The sequence below is a fragment of the Camelina sativa genome, chromosome 11, assembly GCF_030686135.1.
Source record: "Camelina sativa cultivar CO46 ecotype springtype chromosome 11, ASM3068613v1".
Lineage (NCBI taxonomy): Eukaryota > Viridiplantae > Streptophyta > Magnoliopsida > Brassicales > Brassicaceae > Camelina > Camelina sativa.
In genome coordinates, this window is record NC_141890.1 from 42147736 (window position 1) to 42173513 (window position 25778).

The window sequence follows — 25778 nt, forward strand, 5'->3', positions numbered from 1 at the left end:
ATCTGCATCAGTGACTGCCTGCCCAACTGTACCCCAATGAGAAATGAAAAACACTGCACAATAACCATCCAGACCCGTAGCTTTGTTTATGGGTAGTTCAAATACGACATTCTTCACTTCTGAGGGTGTGATGGGAGCGTTAAGAACCAGCAGAGCAGTCGAGGTGCACCTTTGAGGGATGAGGTCTGCCAATTCAGCTATAGACGCCAATGAAGAAGAGCCCAAATCTCCAAACATCTTCTTATAATATTCCACTGTAAGGTCTTGGATACCCTGCTTTGAGTCCACCACTTGGTTATTATCATCAATGAGTCAGATCACTTCGTTTTGGGATTGCCTGGAGAGCACCGCCCTATGAAAGAATCTAGAATTTTTGTCCCCTTCTTCTAGCCAACATATTCTTGATTTTTTTCTTAGGAAGGACTCTTTTGCAATTGCGAGTGTGCACCATGCCTTATGAGCTTCTCTTTCTTTGAGACTCAAAGCAGTAGAGGGATCAGTGAGGAGCTCTTGTTGACACTTTATAAGCTCAGAATAAGCCTCCTGAACCCGCTTCTCGATACCTGAATAATTCTCCTTGCTAAAGTCGCGAATTACCTTCTTTAGAAACTTTAGCTTCTTTGATATCACGAACATCTTGGTCCCATCAAACTGGAGAGCATCCCACCACAGTTTGATTAAAGGTGCAAACTCAGGATGTTGATTTAGTAGCGAGAAGAACTTGAATGGTTTATTACACTTTTGCTTGGCAGAGTCAAGAAATAGGCATCCCGGGCTGTGGTCTGAGAAAACAGGTTCACCAAAAACAGCCAAAGAGGAAGGGAACTCTACACGCCAAAGGTCATTTACGACTATTCTGTGCTGCTTCTTTGCAATAAGACCGACTATGTGTTTATTGGTCCACGTGTAGGTGTTCCCACAATAAGGTAGATCACACATAGCAGATGAGTCAAGGCATTGCTGAAGATCACGCATACCAGGCTGGGAAGATGTAACAAGTGGTGTGGAGTTCTCATGAGGAAACATAATTTGGTTGAAATCTCCTATGACAGCCCATGGTAAAATCGTAACTGTCACATTAGTTGCTAGATCCACTATTTCAATCCATAATAGCTTTCTCGATACACAACAAGTCGCGAAAGAATGGACAACAGAGACAACAATATGTTGTGGGACATAGGGTAACTTGCAAAAATTTGCTTAAGATAGATACCTGAACAGTAGGATGCCAGAGGATCCATATCTTACCGAGATCGGAAAACTCGTAATTACATTCAAAATTCCATCATGGGAACCCGCGAGATACTATAACTTGCGAGTTTTGTTGGCTGACATGGGTCTCTAAAAGCCCACCAAAAAGCGGTTGATTAAACTTCAACCATTTCCGAAAACTTCTATGCTTTATTTTATCATTAAACCCTCTTACATTCCAACAAAAAATATCCATTAAGGAAAGGGGTTATTAGAGGTTTAAAGGGCCTCCCGCCCTGACCTGTTACAGATTCTTTCTCTACAATCTCTTGGATACAACTTTCAAAAAACGATCTTCTTCCACTGCTGGATTGTCATCCTCCTCCGAAAGACTATCTGAGGCAGATTCAGATGACACCTCTCCTACCCCTACTGGATTTGGAGACAGATGAGCAAACAAATTCTCTCTCAGATCGATGCAGAGCTGACCGTCATCAAAACCACTAGCATGTGTCTTTGTGGCCGAAGAGACAAGAGATTTGTTCGAAACCGATGCTTGCACCATTGAAACTCTCCTGTTGGTAGCTGAAACCAGTTCCCGAGATTCCACAACCAAATGTGGTTCTAGTCCTACCTTGGACAGAGAGGTGACCTGCATTGAGGTATCCTCGTTGCCACGACTGGCTTTTGAACATTCGAATTTTGAGCAATTAGAGATAGTCGAGGGTCGGGACTGAGGGGGATATTGGTCGTTGGTACCCCCACCAAAGGCAGCTGGCTTTGGATGGGACGCTTTCCTTGGATCTTTTCTTTTTCTCTACGAGGACATACTTTAGTTTTGTGTTTGACCGAACCACGTGAGATGCAAGTAGGCTGTGCTTTCGAACAACGAGAGACTGTATGCCCAACCTTCTTACAATGACTGCATAATGAGGGAAGCCAAGGGCTAGAAACATGAATCTGTTTGATCTGACCAGACTCAAAACGGACGTTAACAGCTTCAAGAAGTGGTTCCCAGGAATCTATGACTGTATAGACTTTAGATTATGAGGTTCTCTGTGTGGGGGTGAAGACAGACAGGGTGACCTACAAGCCCGACAATGTGCTGGAAACCATATCTGTTAAAAAATTGTAGGGGAACTCCCGTGAATTCCAACCACACTGGAACCATTGTCAATTCCGGTTTAGAGGGTTGAACCTCTGGGGACCACTTAGTTACGAACATGGACTGGCCGTCAATTTGCCATAGGCATTGGCTCAAGATACGTCGGCGTGCATTTGGACAAGGGACTTTGAAAAGAAAGGAGTTACCCTCCATTTTCGAGACTGTGATGTCCTTGCGTTGCCGACTCCAAATCCCATTGAAAATCGCCTTAACCGCACCACAAGACGATGCTTCTTCATAGAATTGTCCGAGGATGAAGTTATCCCATGCCTTTTTGTTCTTTTCGATCTCATAATTTGGAATTGTGACACACACCTCCCCAGATTCGAGAGTGAAAGGGGTACCTTTCTTTTCCATCTTGATTGAGTTTCCTTTTAGTAAGTTCTTCCAGGGAGATTCTGGTCCGTAAGAGGGATTGACAAGCATCTGTTTAGGTAGGACTGAATCCATCTCTTCTGGGCATTGCTCTCGTAGAGAAGACCCATCATTTGCTTCGAACTCCTTTACAGGTATTGTTACCGGTGATACGGCTCCTGTAGCTGCAACAGTGCAATTAGGGTTTGCGACCACAACATCCTGAGTGTTTGTAAGGCCATGGAGGGCAGGAGCGTGGTTACTCGTCGTCGCTGAGGCCAATTTGGGCTCAGGTAGCACCTTAGAACTGAGATCTGAAGAAACTAAACCAGTTGGCTTCACTGAAGCAGGCGGCGTAGATTTAGACAAGAGGGGACCAGAAGGGTCGGTTCCAGTGAGGGGACCGGTGGGAGCCGTCACCGAAATCGGCAAATGTAAAGGGAGAAAAAAGGGATCACATTATTTGGAGAGCTTTTTTTCGCCAGCGCTTGAGGCAGGTGTATATTGTTTTCTTTCTCAAAACTCTTTACTTATTTGGGTTTTCACTAAAAAGAATTTTTAACAGACTTGAAAATGTTTTTGGGCTTGGCCTCGTAATTCTGCGATGGCTCTATGTACGAATACATCTATACTATTAATTGGGAAGCACACTTAGGATAAAAAAAAACAATAAAATCAGTATGCCATGAAATGCCCCTTAAATAAAAATCTTTAGAGAACACAAAAAGAGAACGACAAGGGCAAATTTGTAAGATTAAATGGCCATGACACTCGGATCCTAACCGACCCAGTTTAAACATATTCGGATCCTGTTTTGCTAGATTGACTATGGAAGATATACTCCCTTATCCAATCACGCCGGTTGCATGCAAAAAAAATAAAACAAAAGGATTAAACCAACCAGAAACAGAAAGATATGTTAGTTAAAGAATATATGATTGAATTGAAATTCCTATAAAAAAAGCGAATTGTCTTAACTATCATCAATATCAATCTCATTCCATATAATACCAAACAATTAAACAATATCTGCTATTTAATCGGACTCAATCATCACCTGAATCAACGAATCAGCCTTCACAATAAATTTTTAAACAAAACTTTCAAAAACTAGAACAATTAAATCCCTAAACATCCTCTATATTTACATCTCAAATCAATATCACAACCAAATCAGTATCCCTAATAATTAGTAACTACAATAACTACATTAATCACAAACCGTAATATAGGCATTAGTTTACGTAGGATTGAAATCTCATATTATTGATATTTTACCAAATAACATTTAAACATAACTACAAATATGGAATATAATCTTATCAAATCAAGAAAAATACAGAATGATGATTCAATTTTTCTACACATTAAATAGAATACGAAATTAAGATATTCGAATTTATGGGAAAATATTTTTAAAACAGAAACTAAATATCGTCAACAATTGTTTACAAACTTTTGTATATAAATATAGCATTCGGGTTCTACCTTTTTAGTAACCTAAAGCTCTAATGTCTTTCACTCAAAAACATCGATCACAAAACAACAAAAAGATTGATGGATTCACATACCTTAATGACATTAAGCCCTTAAAACGAGTTAGCGAATCCAAGCATCCAAACCAAGATCCTTCAATCATGGAAGCAATTCACTAAACATACTAGATATATGAATCTGTACGTCTATAAGAAAATAGTTATCTCTACTAATATTTCTTTTTTCTTATGTTTTACATCAATATTCAAGTTTTCTAAGTTGTGTTCTTAACAATTTTGCAGCTGAAAAGTACAATTGATAAGTCTGTAAATCAGAATTCTCAACTCTTAGGATTTTCAAACAATCAACAATTGGTAACGATTTATTTATATCTTCATCTATGATACTAGATCTAATTTTGTTTTAAATAAATCATGTTAAGAAGAATCTAATTAGTATTTCAATATTTTATAATTGTATAGAACCTGTCAAAATATTTGTTTTTACTTTGCTTCGTGTAAGAATCATACTATACAAGATTTTTGGTTTGTTCTAATATGTTTTCTTTATGGTTCAAACAGATTTATGTGGTTTACCCACATATTCTATACAACGGTTTGCCAATAAAAAAAGGTAAACATATATAACTAACTTTTATCTTGGTTTCTGCTAAGTAACCATACGCCATTCAAAACACTAAAGTTTTTTAATATCTCACCTTTTATACGACATCATCAACTTCCATACTTGATAGACTTGATGAGCATAAAGGAAAACAAATTATTCAGGTAATCTTTTCAATCGTAGAAAATTTTTTCCAGATTTGAAATCGATGGTATAGTTGATCTTAATTCATAATGAATCCTACAAAATTAATCTTATAAAATGAATCCTACAAAATTAATCTTATAAAATGAATCTAAAATCATAATGAAGTATGAAGGCATATAACACATTTTTACTTTGACTTAGTGTCTGGAAAAAAATCAATAAATGAAAGAAATACTTTATAGTAAAGCATCGAATTCTTGCATGTCATGGATTCAGTTCAAATTGGGCATATCCAAATTGAAAATGGAAATTAAATATTCTAAGATAATTCGAAGACGTCCAGTCTAAAGAAAGAAAGTTTATGGGCACATTATTGTTATGTCAAAGCATCTATCTCAAAGGATCAAACTCGGACTAACACAATTTTTTTAACTATCCTCCTAAATTTATGGCATGAGTATGTGGTGAAGTAAACTTAGTTAATTACATCTTAATCCAGACTCTATACAGTCCCTAGCAAAGATCTGAAAACGAATATTTTTAGTAACTATTTTTTATCTGATATGGAGCTGAAGTGTACAGGTATAACGAAAGAAGAAGCTCAAATGGTTGATCGATTAGCGGCAAAATAGAAGCCGACGGTTCTGGTAATCGTGGAAAGATAGAAGCCGACGGGTCTGGTGATAATTGCTAGATAGAAGTCGATGGTTCGGCGGTAGAGACTATCGATCGACGAAGTGAAACATCTGTGACATGATTCTTCTCGGCACGGTGACGGTGACTCAAAAGTCAAAAGGGACGTTTGTATTGATACGATGAACCTACACAATATCTAATCGGAATGTGGGGATCTTCTTAGGGAAAAATGTCAATTAAATCATGAACTTACACAAAAACGCCAATTAAACCCTGAACTTTCCCTAAGGCTATTTAAATCATCCAATTGTGTTGACAAATCTAATTAAACATCACATTTTATAAAAAACACTAATTAACACATTGCGAAAAATTGGGTAACAGAAGAACTAACCTCCGTTTAACATCGTTAACATTTGTTAAATTTAACCCGTTAGACTAATTAAAAAAAACTCGAAATCTCCAAATCATTCGATCCCTAATTTTACAAACCCTAAAAATCGATTTGATGCCGAAAGTTAAAAACAAGGGTGTGATTTCGTTTGTTGGAGAAAGAGTTGAAGATCCACCGCGAGATGAATCAAATAGTCTAATTATGTATGAAGCTCCAGAGGACGAGGTCGGAGGAGTTGGACCTTCGAAGGCTGAGGTCGACGGAGTTGGAGCTGTAGAGGTTGAGGTCGGAGAAGGATTTGATACTTCGGAGGCTGAGATCGAAGGAGTTGGAGCTGTAGAGGTTGAGGTAGTCGAAGGATTTGGAGTTTCGGAGGCTGATGTCGAAGGAATTGGAGCTGTAGAGGTTGAGGTAATCGAAGTAGTTGGAGCTTCGGAGGCTGATGTCGTAGGAATTGGAGCTGTAGAGGTTGAGGTCAGAGAAGGATTTGGTGCTCAAGAAGTTGTATCAGAGGCTGGTGATAAAGGTCAAGCTAAAAAACGGCGTCGAAAACAGAAGAAAAGAAGCGGTGAAGACGAGGCTATTGAGGCTGAAGTGGAGCATGAAGTGGAGCACGACAGTGAAGATGACTGTGTGGCGTATGATGATGATGACTTCGATGATGTTGATGATGGAGTTGGTGGTGAAGATACCGAAATGCAGGGTGTGGAAGAAGATGTTAACGCAAACATTGCAGACGACTTCCCAGAGGCTGTTAGAGGAATAGAAGATGGTTCTGAATCCGACAGCGGTGATGATATATGGGACGATGACAAAATTCCAGATCCTTTGTCATCTGATGACGAAGACGAGGTCCAAGACAAAGAAGATGGAGGTCGTAGAGAACTTGTGGTTGCAGGAAGTGGCAAATGGTTGGAATCCCTTGTGTTCATGTTGCATGTGTGATAATAGGAAAGAGAGAAAAGGTGGAGGACTATGTGGATGCTTGTTACACAAGGATAAGGTGGAGAGAGACATATAGGGATGGTATTAGGCCTGTCCAAGGGATGCAATTGTGGCCTATGTTGAATAGGCTGGCTGTATTGCCACCACCATGGAGAAGAGGGAACCCAGGAAGGCCGTCTAACTATGCAAGGAGGAAAGGAAGAAATGAATCTTCATCTTCGTCAAATAAGATGTCACGGGAAAAGAGGGTCATGACATGCTCTAACTGCTTCCAACAAGTGCACAACAAGCATGGCTGCAAAAATCCTACTATGGTTTCAAGTGCACCAAAGAGACCAAGAGGTCGACCAAGGAAAAACCAAGAACCACAAGAGCCAAGGGTTGGGTCACAAGCTCAACAAGGATCCCAAGGACAAGAAGAGCAAGGACTTGGTCGATATGGATCATGGTTTCAGTGGTCCTCGTAGATTATCTTTATGAATGAATTGTTACTTTGTTTGGTTTGAGTGTTCATGAATGCTGTTTGTTCTTGTGTGAACCAAATGTTTTTCATTAGGTTTGTTTGTTTTTGTCTTCTTTGGTTCAGTGTGTTGAACGTGGATCGATGTTATGGTTCAACTAGTTGTGTGAACTAAATGTTTTCATTATGAATGCTTTTTGTTTTCAACCTCCTTTTTTTTTTTGTGAAACTCATAGCCAAACCAAATTTATTCATTACCAAAGACACAATACAAAGACACACAACTACAACCGATGAGATCCTACACCAAAGACAAAACACAAAGACACTAGTAACCAAGAACAAATGTTCCTTTTGAGGTTTTACACATTAGAATTACAATGACAATTACAGTAACACAAAGGCATACCAAGCACAATATCATCAATTTCCATTTATTAAGTTCTCTTTTGCTAAAAATTGCATCTTCTTTCAATTCTTCAATCTGAGTCTTTAACCCATCAATTTCGACAGCAACCTCAGATCTTGCATTGCTTATCTCATTGTTAATAATGGAGATTTTCGGCAATGCTTTACAACCTCTTCGTACACACCTTCTTCCACCCACTTAAACAAATGCTCCTACAATTGTTAATTGATTAACTTTTATCAAAGAAAGCTAGAAAACACAAATTCATTACAAAATTAGTTACTTACATCTCCTCTGGTTGGACAACGAAAGTAAGGTCTTCATGGGTTTTGCTTCGTACTCGACGTGTAGATGGCAACATCTAAGCCGCAATGACACTTTCTCGGAAAACCATGGCAACCCCGTCCTCTGTTCTCACAATTTGATTGTCCAAAATTGCAACTCATATCTCAAAATCGTGAAGAAGAGAAGGTGACGAGAGGATGATGCGAAATCGATTTTTAGGGTTTGTAAAATTAGGGATCGAATGATTTGGGGATTTTGAGTTTTTTTTTAATTAGTCTAATGGGTTAAATTTAACATATATTAACGGTGTTAAACGGAGGTTAGTTCTTCTGTTACCCAATTTTTCGCGATGTGTTAATTGGTGTTTTTTATAAAATGTGATGTTTAATTAGATTTGTCAACATAATTGGATGATTTAAATGGCCTTAGGGAAAGTTCAGGGTTTAATTGGCGTTTTTGTGTAAGTTCATGATTTAATTGACATTTTTTCCGATCTTCTTATCTAACAATGGCATTTTTAATAAATGTTAAAAAAAAAGAAAATTACATGGTTATAGATTTATGATAAATAAAAATATACAATATACTTAATTAAATAGTAATATTGTACGTTTAATATGTTATGTTATGAAACTAATTAGGTTATGTTAGGAAAAATATGACAATTCCTAAAATATGTCTAAAAGAATGATTATTGAACCAGAACCAACCAGTTTGTTAGGTCATTAGGTTGTTGGTTTGTATCAATATTTGCTAATTTTATCAATCTGGTTTGATAGTTCATGGGTTTTAATCATTTTTACTGATTTTATAAATTTCATAATTTAAAAGTCGAATAAAAATTTTACTACGGGTAAAAACATATAAAATTCATTATGAGACAGGTCTATCAGAATGTGTTTGACCAACTTGACAATCTGGGTCATATGATAGGAAATTTTTAATTTTTGGTATTTTTAATCCGGTTGATAGTTTATGGATTCACATTTGATCTGAATTTGTTGTCATGTGGATCCAGGTTTCTTGGTGAAACTATTATTATCTCAATGCTATATCAAATAATTATATCGATGAATATAATTCCATACAAACGTTCGAGATCGAATCCAAATTTGATTTAACACACCTAAACAAATTGTTGAAAATGTTTAGATTAGTTAAAAATAATATACATGTAATATCATTTAACTATATTATATCTTAATTTTTTCTTTTAAATATCACCCATGCAAGTTTAAAAAAATTACGCAAAATAATCCCGCACGTACGTGCGGGTCCGAACCTAGTACAATATATTTTGGACCAACTATATCATACATCATTAAAGAACTAAAGAAAGAAAGAGTGAGAAAGCTTTTGTAAGTGGCTAAGTTGTTCTTCAGTGAGAAAGAAAAAGGCGGCTAAGTTGTTGGAATCGTAGTGGAAATATCACCAACGACTTGAATCCTCCTTTGTGTCGATATTTGCTTATTAAAATTTGTCTTCCACAAAGCTTAACTTTTTCTTTTGATTAATTCTAGTTAATTTAAATAAAATAATTAAATTTGGTTTAAGAGCAATCTAGTTTACCCCAAAAATGGTCAAATTGAGTAACGATCAAGAAGAAATCACAAATGATGTGACTATCATTCCGGTTGGAATACGCAGAGCGATGTTTTGACGATGATGATTTTTATCAAGTATGAGATAAGGTGTTTTTACACAATTTTTTTAAAAACATATTAAAACCTCTATATATCCTCTAAATTTCAGTTGTTTCTGTTCATTTTGCTTGATGGATAAATAACCTTATTATGAAAGGTTTTTTTGTATGCTTGATTTAAATTTAACACTTATCATGAAACAAAGGGAATATATATATATATATGAGAAGGTTTTTGTTACAAAAAGAGTAATGGAAACAAGTTTGTTATGACTCATTATTTAGAAAGTTCTAAATGCATGATAGTGTCAAGGATACGTAGTATCATTACTCCTTAATAACGTAATATCTGATGAAAAATACTTAGGTTTTAGGTATCAACCCCCTTCCTTTTCAACCAATCAGAATGCTCTATCTAATATTTTATATAAAAAATAAATCAAAATTAAATTAAAAAGCAAAACTAATTATGGAAACAAATTCTGTATACTTTTATTTAAAGAAAGTTAAATATTGTCTTGGTTTAGATTTAACAATTAAGCGATATTATATATCGGTTTGAGTTTATAAATGAGAATTAGGGTTTAGATTTTATAATTAAAACGAAATTATATATCGGTTTGGGTTTACAAATGAAGTGGTTAGGGTTTAGATTTTACAATTAGAACAAAATTATATGTTAGTTTGGGTTTACAAATGAGATGGTTAGGGTTTAGATTTTACAATTAGAACGAAATTATATGTCGGTTTGGGTTTACAAATGAGATGGTTAGAGTTTAGATTTAACAATTAGAACGAAAGTATATGTCGGTTTGAGTTTACAAATGAGATGGTTTGGGTTTACAAATGAGATGATTAGAGTTTATATTTTACAATTATAACAAAATTATATATTGGTTTGAGTTTATAAAAGAGCGGTTTAAGTTTCTAATTTTATAATAAATGTGTACAGATTTTATTTCCTTATTTTATAAGGGGGTGAATGAAGAGGTTCACCCCTAGTAAGTATTACTCATATCTGATTGTGTCTAATATGGAACATACCTTACATGTACAAACCTAGAGTCTCCTCCTCTGTTCTAGTATAAGTCGACGTTTCGGCAAAGGTTTGTCCGTCGACAGCTTATACTCCTATGTAATCACTTTCTATAATATAAGAAATATCATTCTCTACATGGTATCACAGCCATAACGATACCCTAATTTTTTTTTCTGCAGCCGCTTTTCTCTCTTCCTCTTCTCTCTCTCTCTCTCTCTCTCTTTTCCTCTGTTCTTCTCCAAGGCTGCTGAAACAGTCGACGTTTCTCAATCTGTCATTCACGTTAACATGAGCAACATCACAAAGCTCATCTCCACCAATTACCTGACCTGGAAAGTTCAGGTACACTCACTGCTTGACGGATATGATCTTGCAGGCTTTCTCGATGGTTCCACCTCAGCCCCTTCCCAAACCACCACGACTGCGGATCAAGTTACACCGAATCCTTCCTACGCCACCTGGCGCCACCAGGACAAACTCATTTACAGTGGTTTGCTCGGTACTCTCTGTTCCTCTATTCAACCATTGGTGTCCTCCGCCACTTCTTCCCACGCCATGTGGAAGACGATTGCCGCTACCTATGCTAGTCCAAGCTGGGGGCATATCCAACAACTTAGGATCCAACTGAAGCAAGCCACCAAAGGTGACAAAACCATTGACGACTACATTCAAGGCTTTCTCGTTCGCTTTGACAAACTTGCTCTCCTCGGCAAACCTGTCGATCATCAGGAAAAACTCGAGTACATCCTTGAAGGCTTACCCAAAGATTACAAATCTGTAGTAGATAAAATTGAAGGACGTGAAACTCCTCCTTCCATCCCTGAGATTGTGGAGAAACTTCTCAACAGGGAAGCCAAACTGCTGGCTGCCTCCTACTCTGCTTCCCGCCCTGTTCCAATCTCCGCTAATGTTTCCTCCTCCGGTCACCGACCCTATCAAGGCAAGCACCACTCTCGTCAGCAGCAACACTGGAACAACAACAACAACACTCAATATTCCTCCTCTCGTCAGGATCATCGTGGCAACAAAGGATATCAAGGTAAGTGCCAGTTGTGTGGTGTTTTGGGTCACAGTGCAAAACGATGTCCACAACTCCACACAAACCAGTATGGCTCCTCCAACGGCGTGCTCCCTTCCCGTTTCGTCCATGGCAGCCATGCGCAAATTTGGCCCTTGCTCCTTCTCATCCGTCCGACCCTTGGATCATGGATAGGGGTGCCACTCATCATATGACAAGTGATCTCCACAACATTTCTCTTCATCATCCGTATCAAGGTGGTGATAATGTCACTGTTGGTGACGGTTCATCCCTCTCTATCAGTCACACTGGTTCACTTTCTCTACACTCTTCCCAACATCCCTTAACTCTCAATAATGTCCTTTGTGTCCCTCACATTCATAAAAATCTCATTTCTGTTTATCGTTTGTGTAATGCTAATAACGTTACGGTTGAATTTTCTCCTGCTCCTTTTCAGGTGAAGGATCTGAGGTCGGGGATCCTGTTGCTGCAAGGCAAGGCTAGAGCTGAGCTTTACGAGTGGCCTACTTCTCCATCTCCTATAGCCTCATTCTTTGCTTTGTCCATGGCTGATTGGCACTCTCGCTTAGGCCATCCATCTTTATCAATTCTTCAATCTCTTGTTTCAGTTTATTCTCTTCCTTGTTCTAAATCTCCCTCTCATAATAATTTTTGCAATGACTGTGCTATCAATAAAAGCCACAAGCTTCCTTTTTCTCAAATATCAATCACCTCCACCCGTCCTCTTAAATTTATTTTTACGGATGTCTGGACCTCTCCTGTTATCTCTATTGACAACTATAAATATTACCTCGTCCTTATAGATCACTACACTCGCTATACATGAAACGAAGATATGTGGCACATCTAAGCGAAGCTTATTCACCATGGGGAAATGGTTTCTGATCAAGAAATCATTGATGCCGAGGTCCACTCTCGATCCAACAAGAATTAAGCAACTTGATACAAGCCTCTCGAGAGAATATTCGTCTTTGAATATCACAAAGAATAGGCCCAATATTTTGAGTGACGGGAGGCAAACCGAAGAAGGAACATCCACAAGAATCTTGTCTGAAAGAGTCAATTCCACTAACGTTTTGCATGTGTAAAGGCTCTTAGGTAACAGGCTCCGCAGTCCAGAGTAGCTCCAACTCTACCTTTTGCACAGAGCGATCAACTGCATTTGCAACCAATTTCCCAACATCTACATCAGTAGGACGTTTGCTACCGAGTTGGATAGACAAAGTTTCTAATGAAGGTGCCTTGTGAAGTTCCGATAACTTTTCAAGAAACTTCCAAACGCTTTCGCACTCATCACTAGTGTCTGTGTACTCGATTTTAGGCACTAACGTCCAGAGATAACACCATCGTTTTGACAAAACCATTGTGGCCACTACATCTTTCGTTGGGACAAGCAACAAAATCTGGATGAGCAAATCGTTGGGCAACGAACTGATCCTGTCTCTAGAAGCAATGACTTCTTCATTTCTTTGATTACAACGTTCGGCCTCTACTGATGACATAGATCCAGCTCAAACCCTAAAATCTTTCGAGAACCCTAGATGCATTTGTTATTTTTAGTCACTTCTATGAGAATAATTCATATACAATTATCTCAAAACAAGGTGAGACATTTATTTATCCAACAACACATTAACAAAAAAATGGCAAATGTAAATAACCCACTTTGGGCCAGAGAAACCGGCCCAGTATATATCTTGATCCAATACAGATCAAACCCAAGACAAAATGTTGAAGATCTACATAACCGAAGGGCTAAATTATAAATATAAGAAAATTTATCCAAGTATAAACCCTAAAAGCCCTAAAAATCTTTTTATATAAAAGCAAGACACAGAGGCTTCATAAATCCACCACCGCCGCATACCTCTTTTTCATTTGCCTTCGTTTTTGCCTCCTTTCTCGTCTCTCGTTCTTCACTTTTAGTCTAGCAGATATGAGACCGCCACTTACAGGTAAGAACCCTAGTTAAAGTTTATATCTTTATTGTTCTGTCTGCCTCCATAGTATATAACCCTGTTCGAACTGAAAATATGATTTTTGTCAAGCCTGAATTCGTATCGTTACGGTTTCTGTAGTTTAAATTGAGTTTTAGGGTTTGTAGTCTTGACCCTTTTGTGTCTTTACTCTTTCAATCTAGTTCAAAGATAAAAGTAGAGATTTTTAATTACACTCTGTTATGATCAGGAGGACGTGGTGGTGGAGGATTCAGGGGTGGACGAGATGGAGGTGGTCGAGGTTTTGGAGGTGGAAGAGGCTTTGGAGGAGGAGGCCGTGGTGGTGACAGAGGAGGCCGTGGTGGGCCTCGCGGGAGAGGACGCGGTAGTGACCGTGGCCGTGGAAGAGGAGGGCAAGGACGTGGAGGAATGAAAGGAGGAAGCAAAGTGATTTTGGAGCCTCACAGACACGCAGGAGTTTTTATTGCCAAGGGTAAAGAAGATGCTCTTGTCACTAAGAACTTGGTTCCTGGTGAAGCTGTTTACAATGAAAAGAGAATCTCTGTTCAGGTATGGTTTGGCTTTGATAAGTGATGATGTCAATTAGTTCTAAATAGGAATGTTTTTTGTAGTTGGTTTTGTTCTTAATAGAATGTCTACTTTGGTTTTGCAGAATGAAGATGGAACTAAGGTTGAATACAGAGTTTGGAATCCTTTTAGATCTAAGTTAGCTGCTGCAATTCTTGGTGGTGTTGATAACATTTGGATTGTAAGTTTACATGTATACACATTAACATTTTGACTCTCTTGTTTTGAAAGACTTGTTCTTGAATTTGTTCTTTGCTAAAACTTTGTAGAAACCTGGTGCTAAAGTACTTTACCTCGGTGCTGCTTCTGGAACCACTGTCTCTCATGTTTCTGATATTGTTGGCCCTGTAAGTGTAGCCTATTACCACTCCAAAATTCTTATCTTCAAATAATTAGTTCTCAAGTTACTTGCTGTCCCTTGTTTGTGACTTATCTTTGATGTATGATTTATAGGAGGGATGTGTTTACGCTGTTGAGTTTTCTCATAGAAGTGGTAGAGATTTGGTGAACATGGCAAAGAAGAGAACTAATATTATTCCAATCATTGAAGATGCTAGACATCCTGCTAAGTACAGAATGCTTGTTGGCATGGTTGATGTCATATTCGCTGATGTTGCTCAACCAGATCAGGTTTGCTTCTTTATTTCATTGGAAGTTTACTTTATACTGCATTGCATCTTTTTGTTTTTTAAAAAAATCAGTACATGAAAATCGGCAGATGATGATTTTACTTGGATTCCCCTTCAGAACATTATGAATGTTGCAAACTCCAAGTTCTGATGCTACTTTGAATCATTTTTTAACCTTGTTTTGTTTGTTTTCAGCCACCGAGTTGGCTCTGCAAGTTTGTTTTTAATTCCCAAAGTCTTTTTCACTTGTTTTCTTAATTTCCCTTAAAAAGAATATATGTTCAGTTTTACACACTACAAATTCCAGGATTCTTCATATTTTATCATTAAATTTTTTACATGAAGTTTTCAATATTGCTTTTTTTTTAAAGAGAATATGGGTTTTTGATCGAGTCTAGAGAAACTCAATTGTAGTAGCTGTAATGATTGAGCTTGCAGGGATTTCTCCATAAATGTTGGTCTTTGGCTCTTGGCTCTTTTTAGTTGTCTGTTTTATGATTTTTTAAAATTGAAACCCATCTATTACCCAACTCTTGAAGGCTAGAATCGTGGCCCTGAATGCCTCATTTTTCCTCAAAACTGGAGGACACTTTGTTATCTCAATCAAGGTTAGTACTCTTATCCTCTTACTCTCTAATTCTCCTTACAATCTCTCCATTGATCTTCAACTTGTACGTCCGACACTTAATAAAACATGTTTGCTCTCTATATTCAGGCCAACTGTGTCGACTCTACTGTCGCAGCAGAAGTAGTCTTCCAGAGCGAGGTGAAGAAGCTGCAGCAGGAGCAGTTTAGGCCAGCGGAACAGGTGACTCTGGAGCCTTTTGAGCGTGACCATGCCTGTGTTGTTGGTGGTTACCGCATGCCCAAGAAACAAAAAGCTGCAGCTACATAGAGAGCGGTTCTAGGGTGTTTTGTGTGGTCCAAGTCAAATTCTTTAATAGAATTGTTGAACAAGTGTGATTCAAGCCCCTTCCAGTTTCTTTGGGTTTGGTTTCTTGTTGTATTAAGTTATTGATGGATAATGCTTTTATGTGTCGTTTGGATATTTCGTCTTTTGATAATTTATATAACATTTTTCATATAACCCTAGGATTTTTATAATAACCAGTTTATATAGGATTCCGAACAGAATTGGGTATCTCAGGCTAAGTCCAAATGGATGTTTGGTTATATCTTGGTTGAATGGGTATATAATCCGATATGCTTTTGCATTGGACCAATTTATCTTCGGGATATAATATGGTTCAGACCGGAGAAAACCAAGTTGGTCCAATTTAATTAGAAGCCAATTTATTTATCTTCAGTGACGAACGCAGCACACCGTTTCATCAACACCAACGAAAGAGATAAAACGGCAACGCGTTTGCACTTGAAATAGTGTCAAAAGGAAAGGAGTCCAAAAGGCGAATTCAAGGCGCCATTAAATCTCGAGAGTGTTCTAAAGGCTTATTTAGGGTTCTATAAGCTTAGCTAGATGACTTAGGAGGGTTTAATACTTTGATCTGCCGTTCTAATTAAAGTCCATTCCGGTACGTTCGTCTTCCTCTTCTTCTTATACTGTTGCTTTACCTTGAAAGAACCCTAACCTAAGAAGCCCTCACGTAGTTATTTTGAGTTCAAAATTGTACTGATGTATAGATTTCATCTTGGTTCAGTTAAAAATTTGAAATTTCGACTAGGGTTTTTGAGAATTCTATCTGTGTGGGAACTTTTTAAAGCATCCAACTTAACTTTGATATGCAAGCCTAGTGTTTCCGCATGACTCAGTAACTGATTCCAGTTTTGATGGTTGATTGTTTCTGTAATGCAGATTAGTTGCGTGAAGAGATAAAATGGTGGTGGGTAGACAGAAGAAGAAGACCAAAACATGTGAACATGGGAAGGAAGATTTGTTAAGCCAGTTACCAGAACCTTTGATATCTGAAATACTTTGTCGTCTGTCTACCAAAGATGCTGTCAGAACAAGCCTTTTGTCCACAAGATGGAGAAATCTTTGGCGATGGGTTCCTGATTTGGACTTAGAGTCAGATTCATTTTCCAAGTCCAACTTTGATGCCTTTGTGAGTTTCGTTGAAAGGTTTCTTGTTTCCCACAGGGACAGGGAGTTATGGATACGCAAACTCCGGCTATGTTTTGGTTACCATCATCATCGTCCTATCTGTGATCTCACGTCATGGATTGATGTTTTGACTACGTGTAGGATTCAGCATCTTGATGTTTATTGTTGGAGCAATCATGACATACAGATTCCCCTGAATTTATATACCTGTGAGACACTGGTACACTTACTACTCTGCTATGTCACCTTGAGTAATGCTGAGTTTGTTTCCTTACCTTGTCTGAAGATCATACATCTAGTAGATAATACCTATCCCAACGAGACCACTTTGCAGAAACTTATCTCAGGCTCTCCAATTCTGGAAGATTTAACCATCACCAGATCTTGGAATGATGATGATAACGCAACTGTTTTACAACTGCGCTCTCATACACTAAAGAGAGTCGATATTGATGAGTTCACTCAAGTTGTGATTGATGCACCTCTACTCCAGGCTTTGAAGGCTACGGTCTCAACAAAAAACTTTCAGATCGTTAATTTGGGATCCTCTGCCAAACTAGATATTGATTACTCTGGCCATGCGACATGCAGTAGCAGCATGATTCATGACATCATCACCGACATGTCGAGGGTCAGGGAGCTAGTAATTGGCAATGCTATTTGGAAGGTATACATCTCAACATTTGAGCCTATATACATATGAATATTCTTCCACGAATGTTTCTCACCATAACGTTCCTTTTTACTTGTTAACTTCTGTTACCAGGAAATCTTTCAATACTCGAAATCAGAACCAGTACTGCTTCAGTTCCGTGACCTATCCCGTCTGAATGTTCAATTTTCTAAATCTGATATTGAATTATTGCCACTCTTTCTTGAGAGCTGCCCAAAACTAGAAACTTTAGTAATGGTAATGAATAATTGTAACCCTCTGATTTATGCCATATTGTTTGTGAAAATCTTTTGTCTATATTTCTTCTCTAGTCAACTTATTTTCTTCTGTTTTTCGCAGGAATTGGTTACGGACCGATCCATGCGTGGTAAGAAGGAGCAAGAACCAAAGGTGATGTTTTCAACAGTTCCCCAGTGTTTGGTATCATCGCTCAAGTTTGTGCAATGGAAACGTTCGATCTCTGGGTATGAAGGAGAAACGGAGCTAGTAAGATACTTCTTGAAGAATTCAAAAATCGTGGAGAAATTAAGGCTCGATATATACTATACCGAAAAGGCTAAGTGTGCCTTGCTGCAAGAACTCCTTACAATGCCAAGATGCTCTAGTGTTTGTGAAATTCATTGCTCTGTGATTCCTAGAGATAAATATCGTCGAACATTTCGTTTCAAAGGTTGATCTTTTGGTCGTTAAATTAGTTGATTTTAGATATTAGGCTCTGATCCACAAGCAAATATTGCAGTTTTAGTCTTTCTTATGTGGTTGCTACTCATGTAACAGTCATTACCACCTTTATCTCTTATTTGATGGATATCTCCACAAATTGTTCAAGCACTAGTTAGGCCTTTGTGTATATGATTTTTTTTTTTCTTCTAGTTGTTGGCTTGTTAAAGGCACTAATTAGGTTGCTGCAAGCTATGTGTCCCTTTTAGTATCTTTGCATTGATATTAAATCGTCTCTTTAGTACTCATACGAATGAGCTCAAAGACGCAATTTCTTCAGGGAAATCGATGATGCCAAAGAAATACCAACCTTTATAATCCATTAGATAACACACATTGCCATAGTAAATTAAATGCATTTGATCCATATGAATTATAATAACTTCAAAAAATCCATATGAATTATAATAACTTCAAAAAATTTCGAAATACAAGAAGGACGGGATAGTAACATATATTCAAAAAATTTCCTAGAGCTATTTATTTCAAATAACGAATATAAGACGTAACGTTGATTCATAAAATAAAATACATTTTCTAAACTATTTCCGATTGAATACGAGAAGAGAATTTTGGGTAAAAAGACGAGATTTGAAAATTTTGATAACTAAAGATATATATTTTGTTGGTGAATCCCGCAGATTTTCAAGTTGTTTCCAAGCTTTTCAAAACATACCAAACATCAAATTATATATCTTATATATTTTTCAGATATATATATATATATATATATTCTAATATATAGTATTAAAATCTTATAATAATTTGTAATAGTTATGACATAATTATCAAAATTTAAGTTTTCTGAAACCATATTTGTATTTATGGTAAAACTATTTGTTCTTAATATTAATTAATTTTAGCTTAAAATATATTTAATAAATGAGAGAAAAGGATTTATTGAGCAACTAGAGATATTCACTATTTACGTTTAGAGGGACGGGTTTTTACGGGTAAAGAAAATATGATATATGTTAGAAGGGATGGCTATCGAGACATGGCTTTTTTTACATGGTTTAGACTTAATTTTTTAAATTAATCTCGCACGTACGTGCGGATCTGAATCTAGTAGCTCACTAAAGTAATATCTGTGTATACTTATCTAAATATGTTGTTAGAAATTTAACCCTATTATGTGGCATATTATAAAAAATGTTATTACATTTTAATTAATTTAATAAGTAACCAAAAAAAGTTGGTATTGGTTTACAAAATAATAAAATAATATTTTGGAAATTATTTAACAGATTCTTTTTATTGTTTCAGAAACCTTATGAAACGATAACAAACTATTTAGAATAATTATAAAACTTCATTTTATTTATAAAACTAAGATTAAATATATGCATCCCTAAATCATTTAATAATGACATATTTTAAAACTAAGATACAACTTTCTTATATTTTAAGAATATAAACTATTAGATCTAATTTATTTAACATTTTTTGCACTGCACATCAACGCATTGACATTTTATTAACATTTAAGAAATCCCAAATATTATATTTTATTCAATATAGTATATACAACTAAAATAATCAAAAAGTTAAATCGAGATTTCTAAACACGAACCGCGCTTCAATACGAGTTTTGTTTTATTTTTCTGGAATTTACCAAATTTATATGATTCACGGATTTGAACATTGTTTCATATACCGAAGACGAGTTGTAATCAGTGTATGAAACTAAGTAAATTAAATGTAAAAGTTTATAAAAATATATAGAGTAAATCAAATAAAACTTCTACTATTATTATTTTATAACTAACAAATTACAATAAAGTTTAGGCAAACATTTTCCAGTGATGTAAATCACGAATAACTATTTAGTTATGAGATTATTTCCCAATTCTTGGAAACTCAAATTCAAATATGTGATGAGGTCTTTAAAATGGATGCGTACATAACTCCTATATGGAAAGAATGTCAAGACGCACAGTAAGATTGTAGCCTTCATTGATGCCAATCAGGAGTACAATAATGCATCACTTGAAGATTTCAGTTTCACAGTCGCAAAGGTGATGGAAGACATTGTCTCTAGTGGTATATTTGTCACCTCTAACCATCCAAGGAAAGCTTCTGAGTATGTAAGCTTCTTATGATGTTGAAGTTGTTTTCAGTGTGATCAGAGATGTCTAAGTACTAGCTGGTTCAGTCTTTTGAATGGGGCTAGCTTGGACTTTTCACTTTAGAATGCTTTTTAAACCCATCGCTTTGGCTATGATTGAGTTGTTATTATATAATGAAAAATAACATTTTTCTTCTATTTCATTATGTTCACAATCCAATCAGAGTCAAACCAAAGGGTATAAAAAACATTCTCAAATCATAATTCCAATCTAGCCCCCTTAAAAAGAGTAAACCAGCTAGAACATAGAAATTCATGAATACTCTGAGATCAACATCAGAAGCTTAAAGACAAAATATTTTTTTGGATGGCTTGGGGGTCCCAACAAGTATATCACTAGGGATAATGTCTTCCATATTTTTTGGGACTGTAAAATTGAAATCTCCAAGCTGCACATTATTGTAATTCTGATAGGCTTCAATGAAGACTGCAATCTCAGTGTGTGCGCGTCTATAACTTCTTCCCAATATGAGTTATGTAGTTTACATCCATTTTTATGCCCTCGTTCACATATTTGAATATGAATTTCCAAGACTGCAAAACTGACTGTTGCGTCATCATTATTATTATAATTAATGGAAGAGAGGCTTTTTAGCATCAATGTATTCAGATTTGAACAAGTCATGCATGCTAGTTTTAGAGACTCTCCTAATAATTAAATTTCTGAAACCTCAGGTCTTCAAGCAGTGGAAGTTTCAGAACTGCTTTAGCAAATCCCTCGAATGTTAAATATCAGAGTACATTACAAGTCTATGGTTTCTCAGATTACTTGATTGGTAAGATGCATTTCATATACAAGACTAGAATTCCTTTAAATTCAAATCATGTTGACCGAGTTTGATTACTATTATAATGAATCATACTTACAAGGAATCAAACATCTACTATTCATTTTGTCTCCAGAGTAGAAATCCTTCTTGCCTGTAGAAAACATATTTAATTTGTAGTGAAAATCCTTCTTGCCTGTAGAAAACATAAATAATATTATACCTTCAGTCAAAGCAAGTATCATCAAACCCTTCATCTTCACCTTCATCTTCACCTTCACCTTCATCTTCACCTTCACCTTCACCTTCATCTTCATCTTCATCTTCATCTTCATCTTCATCTTCATCTTCATCTTCATCTTCATCTTCATCTTCCTCTTCATCTTCCTCTTCCTCTTCCTCTTCATCTTCCTGGTCCTTCCTGCTCCTCTTCTTTTTCATGCTTCACTTGTTTTTCCTCGTTTTCTTTTTCATGCTTCTCTTCTTTTTCCTGCTCCTCTTCTCTTTCGTCCTCCTCTTCTTTTACCTCTTCCACCACTTGTTCATTTAAAGCCATAAAACTGCTGGACGATGTCTGTTATCGCTACAAGTATGAAACCTTTCCTACCAAATTCTGTTTCGTAACAGTCTTGTGCCCCTAGAATTGGCAACCCCATTGCTTTATCTACCCAACAGCCTGTATCCAAAACAATATGACCATCCTCCTTCCGTTTAGCAAACATGATTTCTTCTTCAGATGGATTGTAAATGGTCTTGCATTTAGAGATGTAGTAATCTAGGGTTAGAAGGATCCGTGCAGCAGTAACGTACTTTTTGACAGCTTTGATTAGGGTAGCATCGAAATCGAATCGGTTGTCCTCTTTTCTTGAGATCTATCGTAAAGTTTCATACTATCCATTTTCATTTTCACGATTTTAACATCAGCCTAAAAGAATACAAATAGGGTAAAATTAATCACAACAACCTTTGGAGATGTTACAAATTTTCCTTACAAATTGGGAAGAAAATTTACCGGATAGAGGGAACGCATTTGTTTGATCGGAAATTTTGACGGAGCACTGTCTCTAGCCCACTTTAGCGTGTGATTCACAAAGTTTTGAATTGAAAGCTCTTGATTAGTATGAAAAGTAAAAAGTTCAATTACGGGAATTTTTATTTAAAAAAAATCCTACTACTACTAAGAATAAAACTAGAAAGGTAATTAATTGCACTCGTTTTTACAAAAAAAAATTAGAATCCGGTTTTATCCGGTTCAATGGTTCACCGGTTTTTCGGTTTTTGGCGGGTTGATATGGTTTTTTTACCGGTTTTTTTTTTTTGGGTTTTGATATTAACCCAACCCGGGTATGCTGCCGGTTCGCGGGTTAACGTGGTTCGACAGCGGTCCGGTCCGGTTTTGAAAACATTACTTCTAACCCTAGATTACTACATCTCTAAATGCAAGACCATTTACTATCCATCTGAAATAGAAATCATGTTTGCTAAACGGAAGGAGGATGGTCATATAGTTTTGGTTACAGGCTGTTGGGTATATAAAGCAACAGGTTTGCCTGTTCTAGAGGAACAAGACTGTTACGAAACAGAATTTGGTAGGAAATGTTTCATACTTGTAGCGATAACAGACGTTGTCCAGCAGTTTTATGGCTTTAGATGAACAAGTGGTGGAGGAGGTAAAAGAAGAGGAGGACGAAAGATAAGGGGAGCAGGAAAAATAAGAGAAGCAGAAAAAAGAAAACGAGGAAAAAGAAGTGAAGCAGGAAAAAGAAAACGAGGAAAAAAAAGAGGAGCAAGAAGGACCATGAAGATGAAGAGGAAGAGGAAGAGGAAGAGGAAGATGAAGATGAAGAGGAAGAGGAAGATGAAGATGAAGATGAAGATGAAGGTGAAGCTGAAGATGAAGCTGAAGATGAAGATGAAGGTGAAGGTGAAGATGAATATGAAGATGAAGATGAAGGTGAAGCTGGAGCTGAAGATGAAGATGAAGATGAAGATGAAGGTGACAATGAAGATGAAGATGAAGGTGAAGATGAAGGTGAAAATGAAGATGAAGGTGAAGATGAAGGGTTTGATGTTACTTGCTTTGACTGAAGGTAAATTATTATTTATGTTTTCTACAGGCAAGAAGGATTTCCACAACAAATTGAAGATGAAGATGAAAATGAAGATGAAGATGAAGATGAAGGTGAAGGTGAAGGTGAAGGTGAAGGTGAAGGTGAAGCTGAAGCTAAGCGGAAGATGAAGATGAAGATGATGATGAAGATGAAGATGAAGATGAAGATGAAGGTGAAGGTGAAGGTGAAGGTGAAGATGAAGGGTTTGATGTTACTTGCTTTGACTGTGTAAACTTATTAAACTCCGTAGAGAATTCTATTAATGAGGCAATCCTTATATACGTACAAGAGGAGTAGCCTCCAAGCAATATAGTTACAAATTTTACATTATCTACATAAAGGAAATATTCTATATTCCTATTCTAACACCCTCCCTCAGTCAGAGCAGGAGGTGGCCAGATATTCAGACTGGAACGAAAGTCACAAAATATGGTAGTGGGAAGTCCCTTTGTGAAGATGTCGGCGTATTGGAGAGACGACAGAACATGAAAGACTTTGACTTGACCATGAGCCACCTTTTCCCAAACAAAATGTATATCAATTTCGATATGTTTGGTGCGCTGGTGTTGAACTGGATTAGACGAAATGTAGACCGCACTAACATTATCATAAAAGACAAGGGAGGCTTTGGAGAGAGGACAACGTAACTCAAGAAAAATATTATGTATCCAAGTAGCCTCAGCGACCACATTCGCAACACCTCTATATTCTGCCTCAGAACTAGAGTGTGACATCGTACATTGACGTTTTGATGACCAAGAGATGAGATTATCACCCATGAAGACACAAAACCCAGAGGTTGATCGGCGAGTCGTAGGACATCCAGCCCAATCTGCATCAGTGTAGGCGATAAGATCGTTAGAGGATGATGTATAGAGCTGGAGACCATGATGGATAGTACCCTCAACATATCGGAGAATGCGTTTAAGTGCACTGAAATGAGGTACTCGCGGATCATGCATGTACAAGCATATTTGGTGGACGACATATGATATGTCAGGAAGAGTGATAGTGAGATATTGCAATGCCCCAGCAAGACTGCGATACAAGGTAGGATCATCAACTGCATCACCAACCGCTTCAGCAAGTTTTGACAGTGTATCAACTGGTGTGAGGCAGGGTTTGCAATTCGTCATCTTTTCTCGGTGAAGAATATCAGCAGCATAGTTTTGTTGCTGAAGAAATAAACCAGAGGAGTTATGAGAAAAATTGATACCGAGAAAGTGATGTAGTTGACCAAGATCAGTCATAGCAAACTCGCGCTGCTAAGGGCCTTGACGATGGATTGTACGAGTAATGGAGATGATGCAATAAGCATAATGTCGTCAACATACAAGAGTAGATACGCAAAATCACGACCACGAGCCATCATGAACAGCGACGGATCCGCAATGCTTTGAATAAAACCAAGACAGCATGCATACGTAGTGAACCGCTCATTCTAAGCACGAGGGGCTTGTTTGAGACCATAGAGGGACCACTGGAGAAGACAGACATGATCAAGTTTGTCATGATCACGAAAGTCTGGCGGTTGGTGCATATAAACAGTTTCCTTGAGATCACCATGAAGAAAAGCGTTTTGCACATCCAGCTGATGAAGCGGCCACTGGCGTGATGTAGCGACATGAAGGACAGCACGAATGGTAGTAGGTTTCACCACCAGGCTGAAAGTCTCATCACAATCGACACCCTCCTGTTGTGATTTACCGTTTGCAACAAGCCGAGCTTTGTAGCAAGCAAGCGTCCCATCTGCATTAAATTTGTGTCTGTATAACCATAAAGAACGAACCACATTAGCATGCTTGGGCCGTGGTACAAGTGACCACGTCCCGGTTTTAATAAGAGCACCATATTCACTTTCCATAGCCCCATTCCAGTTGGGGTCTTTTGCCGCTTGTACATGTGAAGCAGGTAGGGGAGAGACATCCGCGGTATGGAGACACAAGCGCTGAATAGGCTTGGTAATGCCATTCTTACTGCGTGTAGTCATTGAGTGGGTAGAACCAGACGTAGGAGCTTGTGTTGGTGCAGGTACCGGTGCCGAGACTGGTGTAGGATGTGGTTCAGGTGAATGAGGCAGTGACGGAGCAGTTGGTGGTGGCGGTAACGGAGTGATGGACCGTGGTAGTGGAGGGACAGCGACGTACTCGTGAGGAATAGAAGGTGTAGAGCTGGGAGCAAATGGGAATCGATTCTCATCGAATATCACATGTCGGGAGAGAATAATGCGATTGGTACTGCGATCAAGACAACGAAAACCACGATGATCGGTCGGATATCCGAGAAAAACACAAGGTGTCGATCTTGGAGCTAGCTTATGTGGTGTCGTGGAGGTGAGATTTGGATAACAAAGAGAA

General features: G+C 37.5%; 3 protein-coding genes, 1 non-coding gene and 1 pseudogene across 5 annotated transcripts; 3 read left to right on the top strand and 2 right to left on the bottom strand.

Annotated features, from left to right (window-relative positions):
* Positions 1-312: 312 nt before the first annotated feature.
* On the bottom strand, positions 313-1241 carry LOC147935280 (uncharacterized). The gene is made up of 2 exons (XM_087472937.1): positions 1214-1241; positions 313-1094 (listed from the first exon to the last, which is right to left on the bottom strand). Exons 1-2 carry the CDS (start codon positions 1239-1241, stop codon positions 313-315), a joined length of 810 nt encoding a protein of 269 aa, XP_087329063.1.
* An 11268-nt stretch (positions 1242-12509) lies between these two features.
* Positions 12510-13308, bottom strand: LOC147935281 (putative F-box/FBD/LRR-repeat protein At5g52460 pseudogene; annotated as a pseudogene).
* A 294-nt stretch (positions 13309-13602) lies between these two features.
* Positions 13603-16047, top strand: LOC104725758 (rRNA 2'-O-methyltransferase fibrillarin 1). Of its 2 annotated transcripts, none has more exons than XM_010444471.3 (7): positions 13603-13761; positions 13994-14313; positions 14417-14512; positions 14601-14678; positions 14785-14961; positions 15500-15568; positions 15676-16047. In XM_010444471.3, exons 1-7 carry the CDS (start codon positions 13743-13745, stop codon positions 15853-15855), a joined length of 939 nt encoding a protein of 312 aa, XP_010442773.1. In that variant the 5' UTR covers positions 13603-13742; the 3' UTR covers positions 15856-16047. The 2 variants fall into 2 exon arrangements, with proteins under 2 accessions (XP_010442773.1, XP_010442774.2); XM_010444472.3 differs by having other exon boundaries at positions 13605-13761; positions 15505-15568.
* Positions 15044-15115, top strand: LOC147935282 (small nucleolar RNA snoR60). Its single transcript, XR_015573492.1, has one exon. It is a non-coding gene; the product is annotated as a small nucleolar RNA snoR60 (small nucleolar RNA).
* A 287-nt stretch (positions 16048-16334) lies between the features above and the next one.
* On the top strand, positions 16335-18529 carry LOC104725759 (F-box/FBD/LRR-repeat protein At1g51370-like). Its single transcript, XM_010444473.3, has 4 exons — positions 16335-16492; positions 16774-17689; positions 17789-17932; positions 18035-18529. The coding sequence occupies exons 2-4, from the start codon at positions 16796-16798 to the stop codon at positions 18368-18370; spliced, it is 1374 nt and encodes a 457-aa protein (XP_010442775.2). The 5' UTR covers positions 16335-16492; positions 16774-16795; the 3' UTR covers positions 18371-18529.
* The last annotated feature ends 7249 nt before the right edge of the window (positions 18530-25778 follow it).

Bases quoted from the DNA above. Each gene is read 5' to 3' on its own strand.
- LOC104725759 (XM_010444473.3), top strand. From the start codon at position 16,796: ATGGTGGTGGGTAGACAGAAGAAGAAGACCAAAACATGTGAACATGGG. The intron at 17,690-17,788 runs GTATACATCTCA...TTCTGTTACCAG, and splicing joins TTGGCAATGCTATTTGGAAG to GAAATCTTTCAATACTCGAA. The intron at 17,933-18,034 runs GTAATGAATAAT...TGTTTTTCGCAG, and splicing joins AACTAGAAACTTTAGTAATG to GAATTGGTTACGGACCGATC.
- LOC147935280 (XM_087472937.1), bottom strand. From the start codon at position 1,241: ATGGATCCTCTGGCATCCTACTGTTCAG. The intron at 1,095-1,213 runs GTATCTATCTTA...GGATTGAAATAG, and splicing joins TCTGGCATCCTACTGTTCAG to TGGATCTAGCAACTAATGTG.
- LOC104725758 (XM_010444471.3), top strand. The intron at 14,679-14,784 runs GTAAGTGTAGCC...TATGATTTATAG, and splicing joins TTTCTGATATTGTTGGCCCT to GAGGGATGTGTTTACGCTGT. The intron at 15,569-15,675 runs GTTAGTACTCTT...CTCTATATTCAG, and splicing joins ACTTTGTTATCTCAATCAAG to GCCAACTGTGTCGACTCTAC.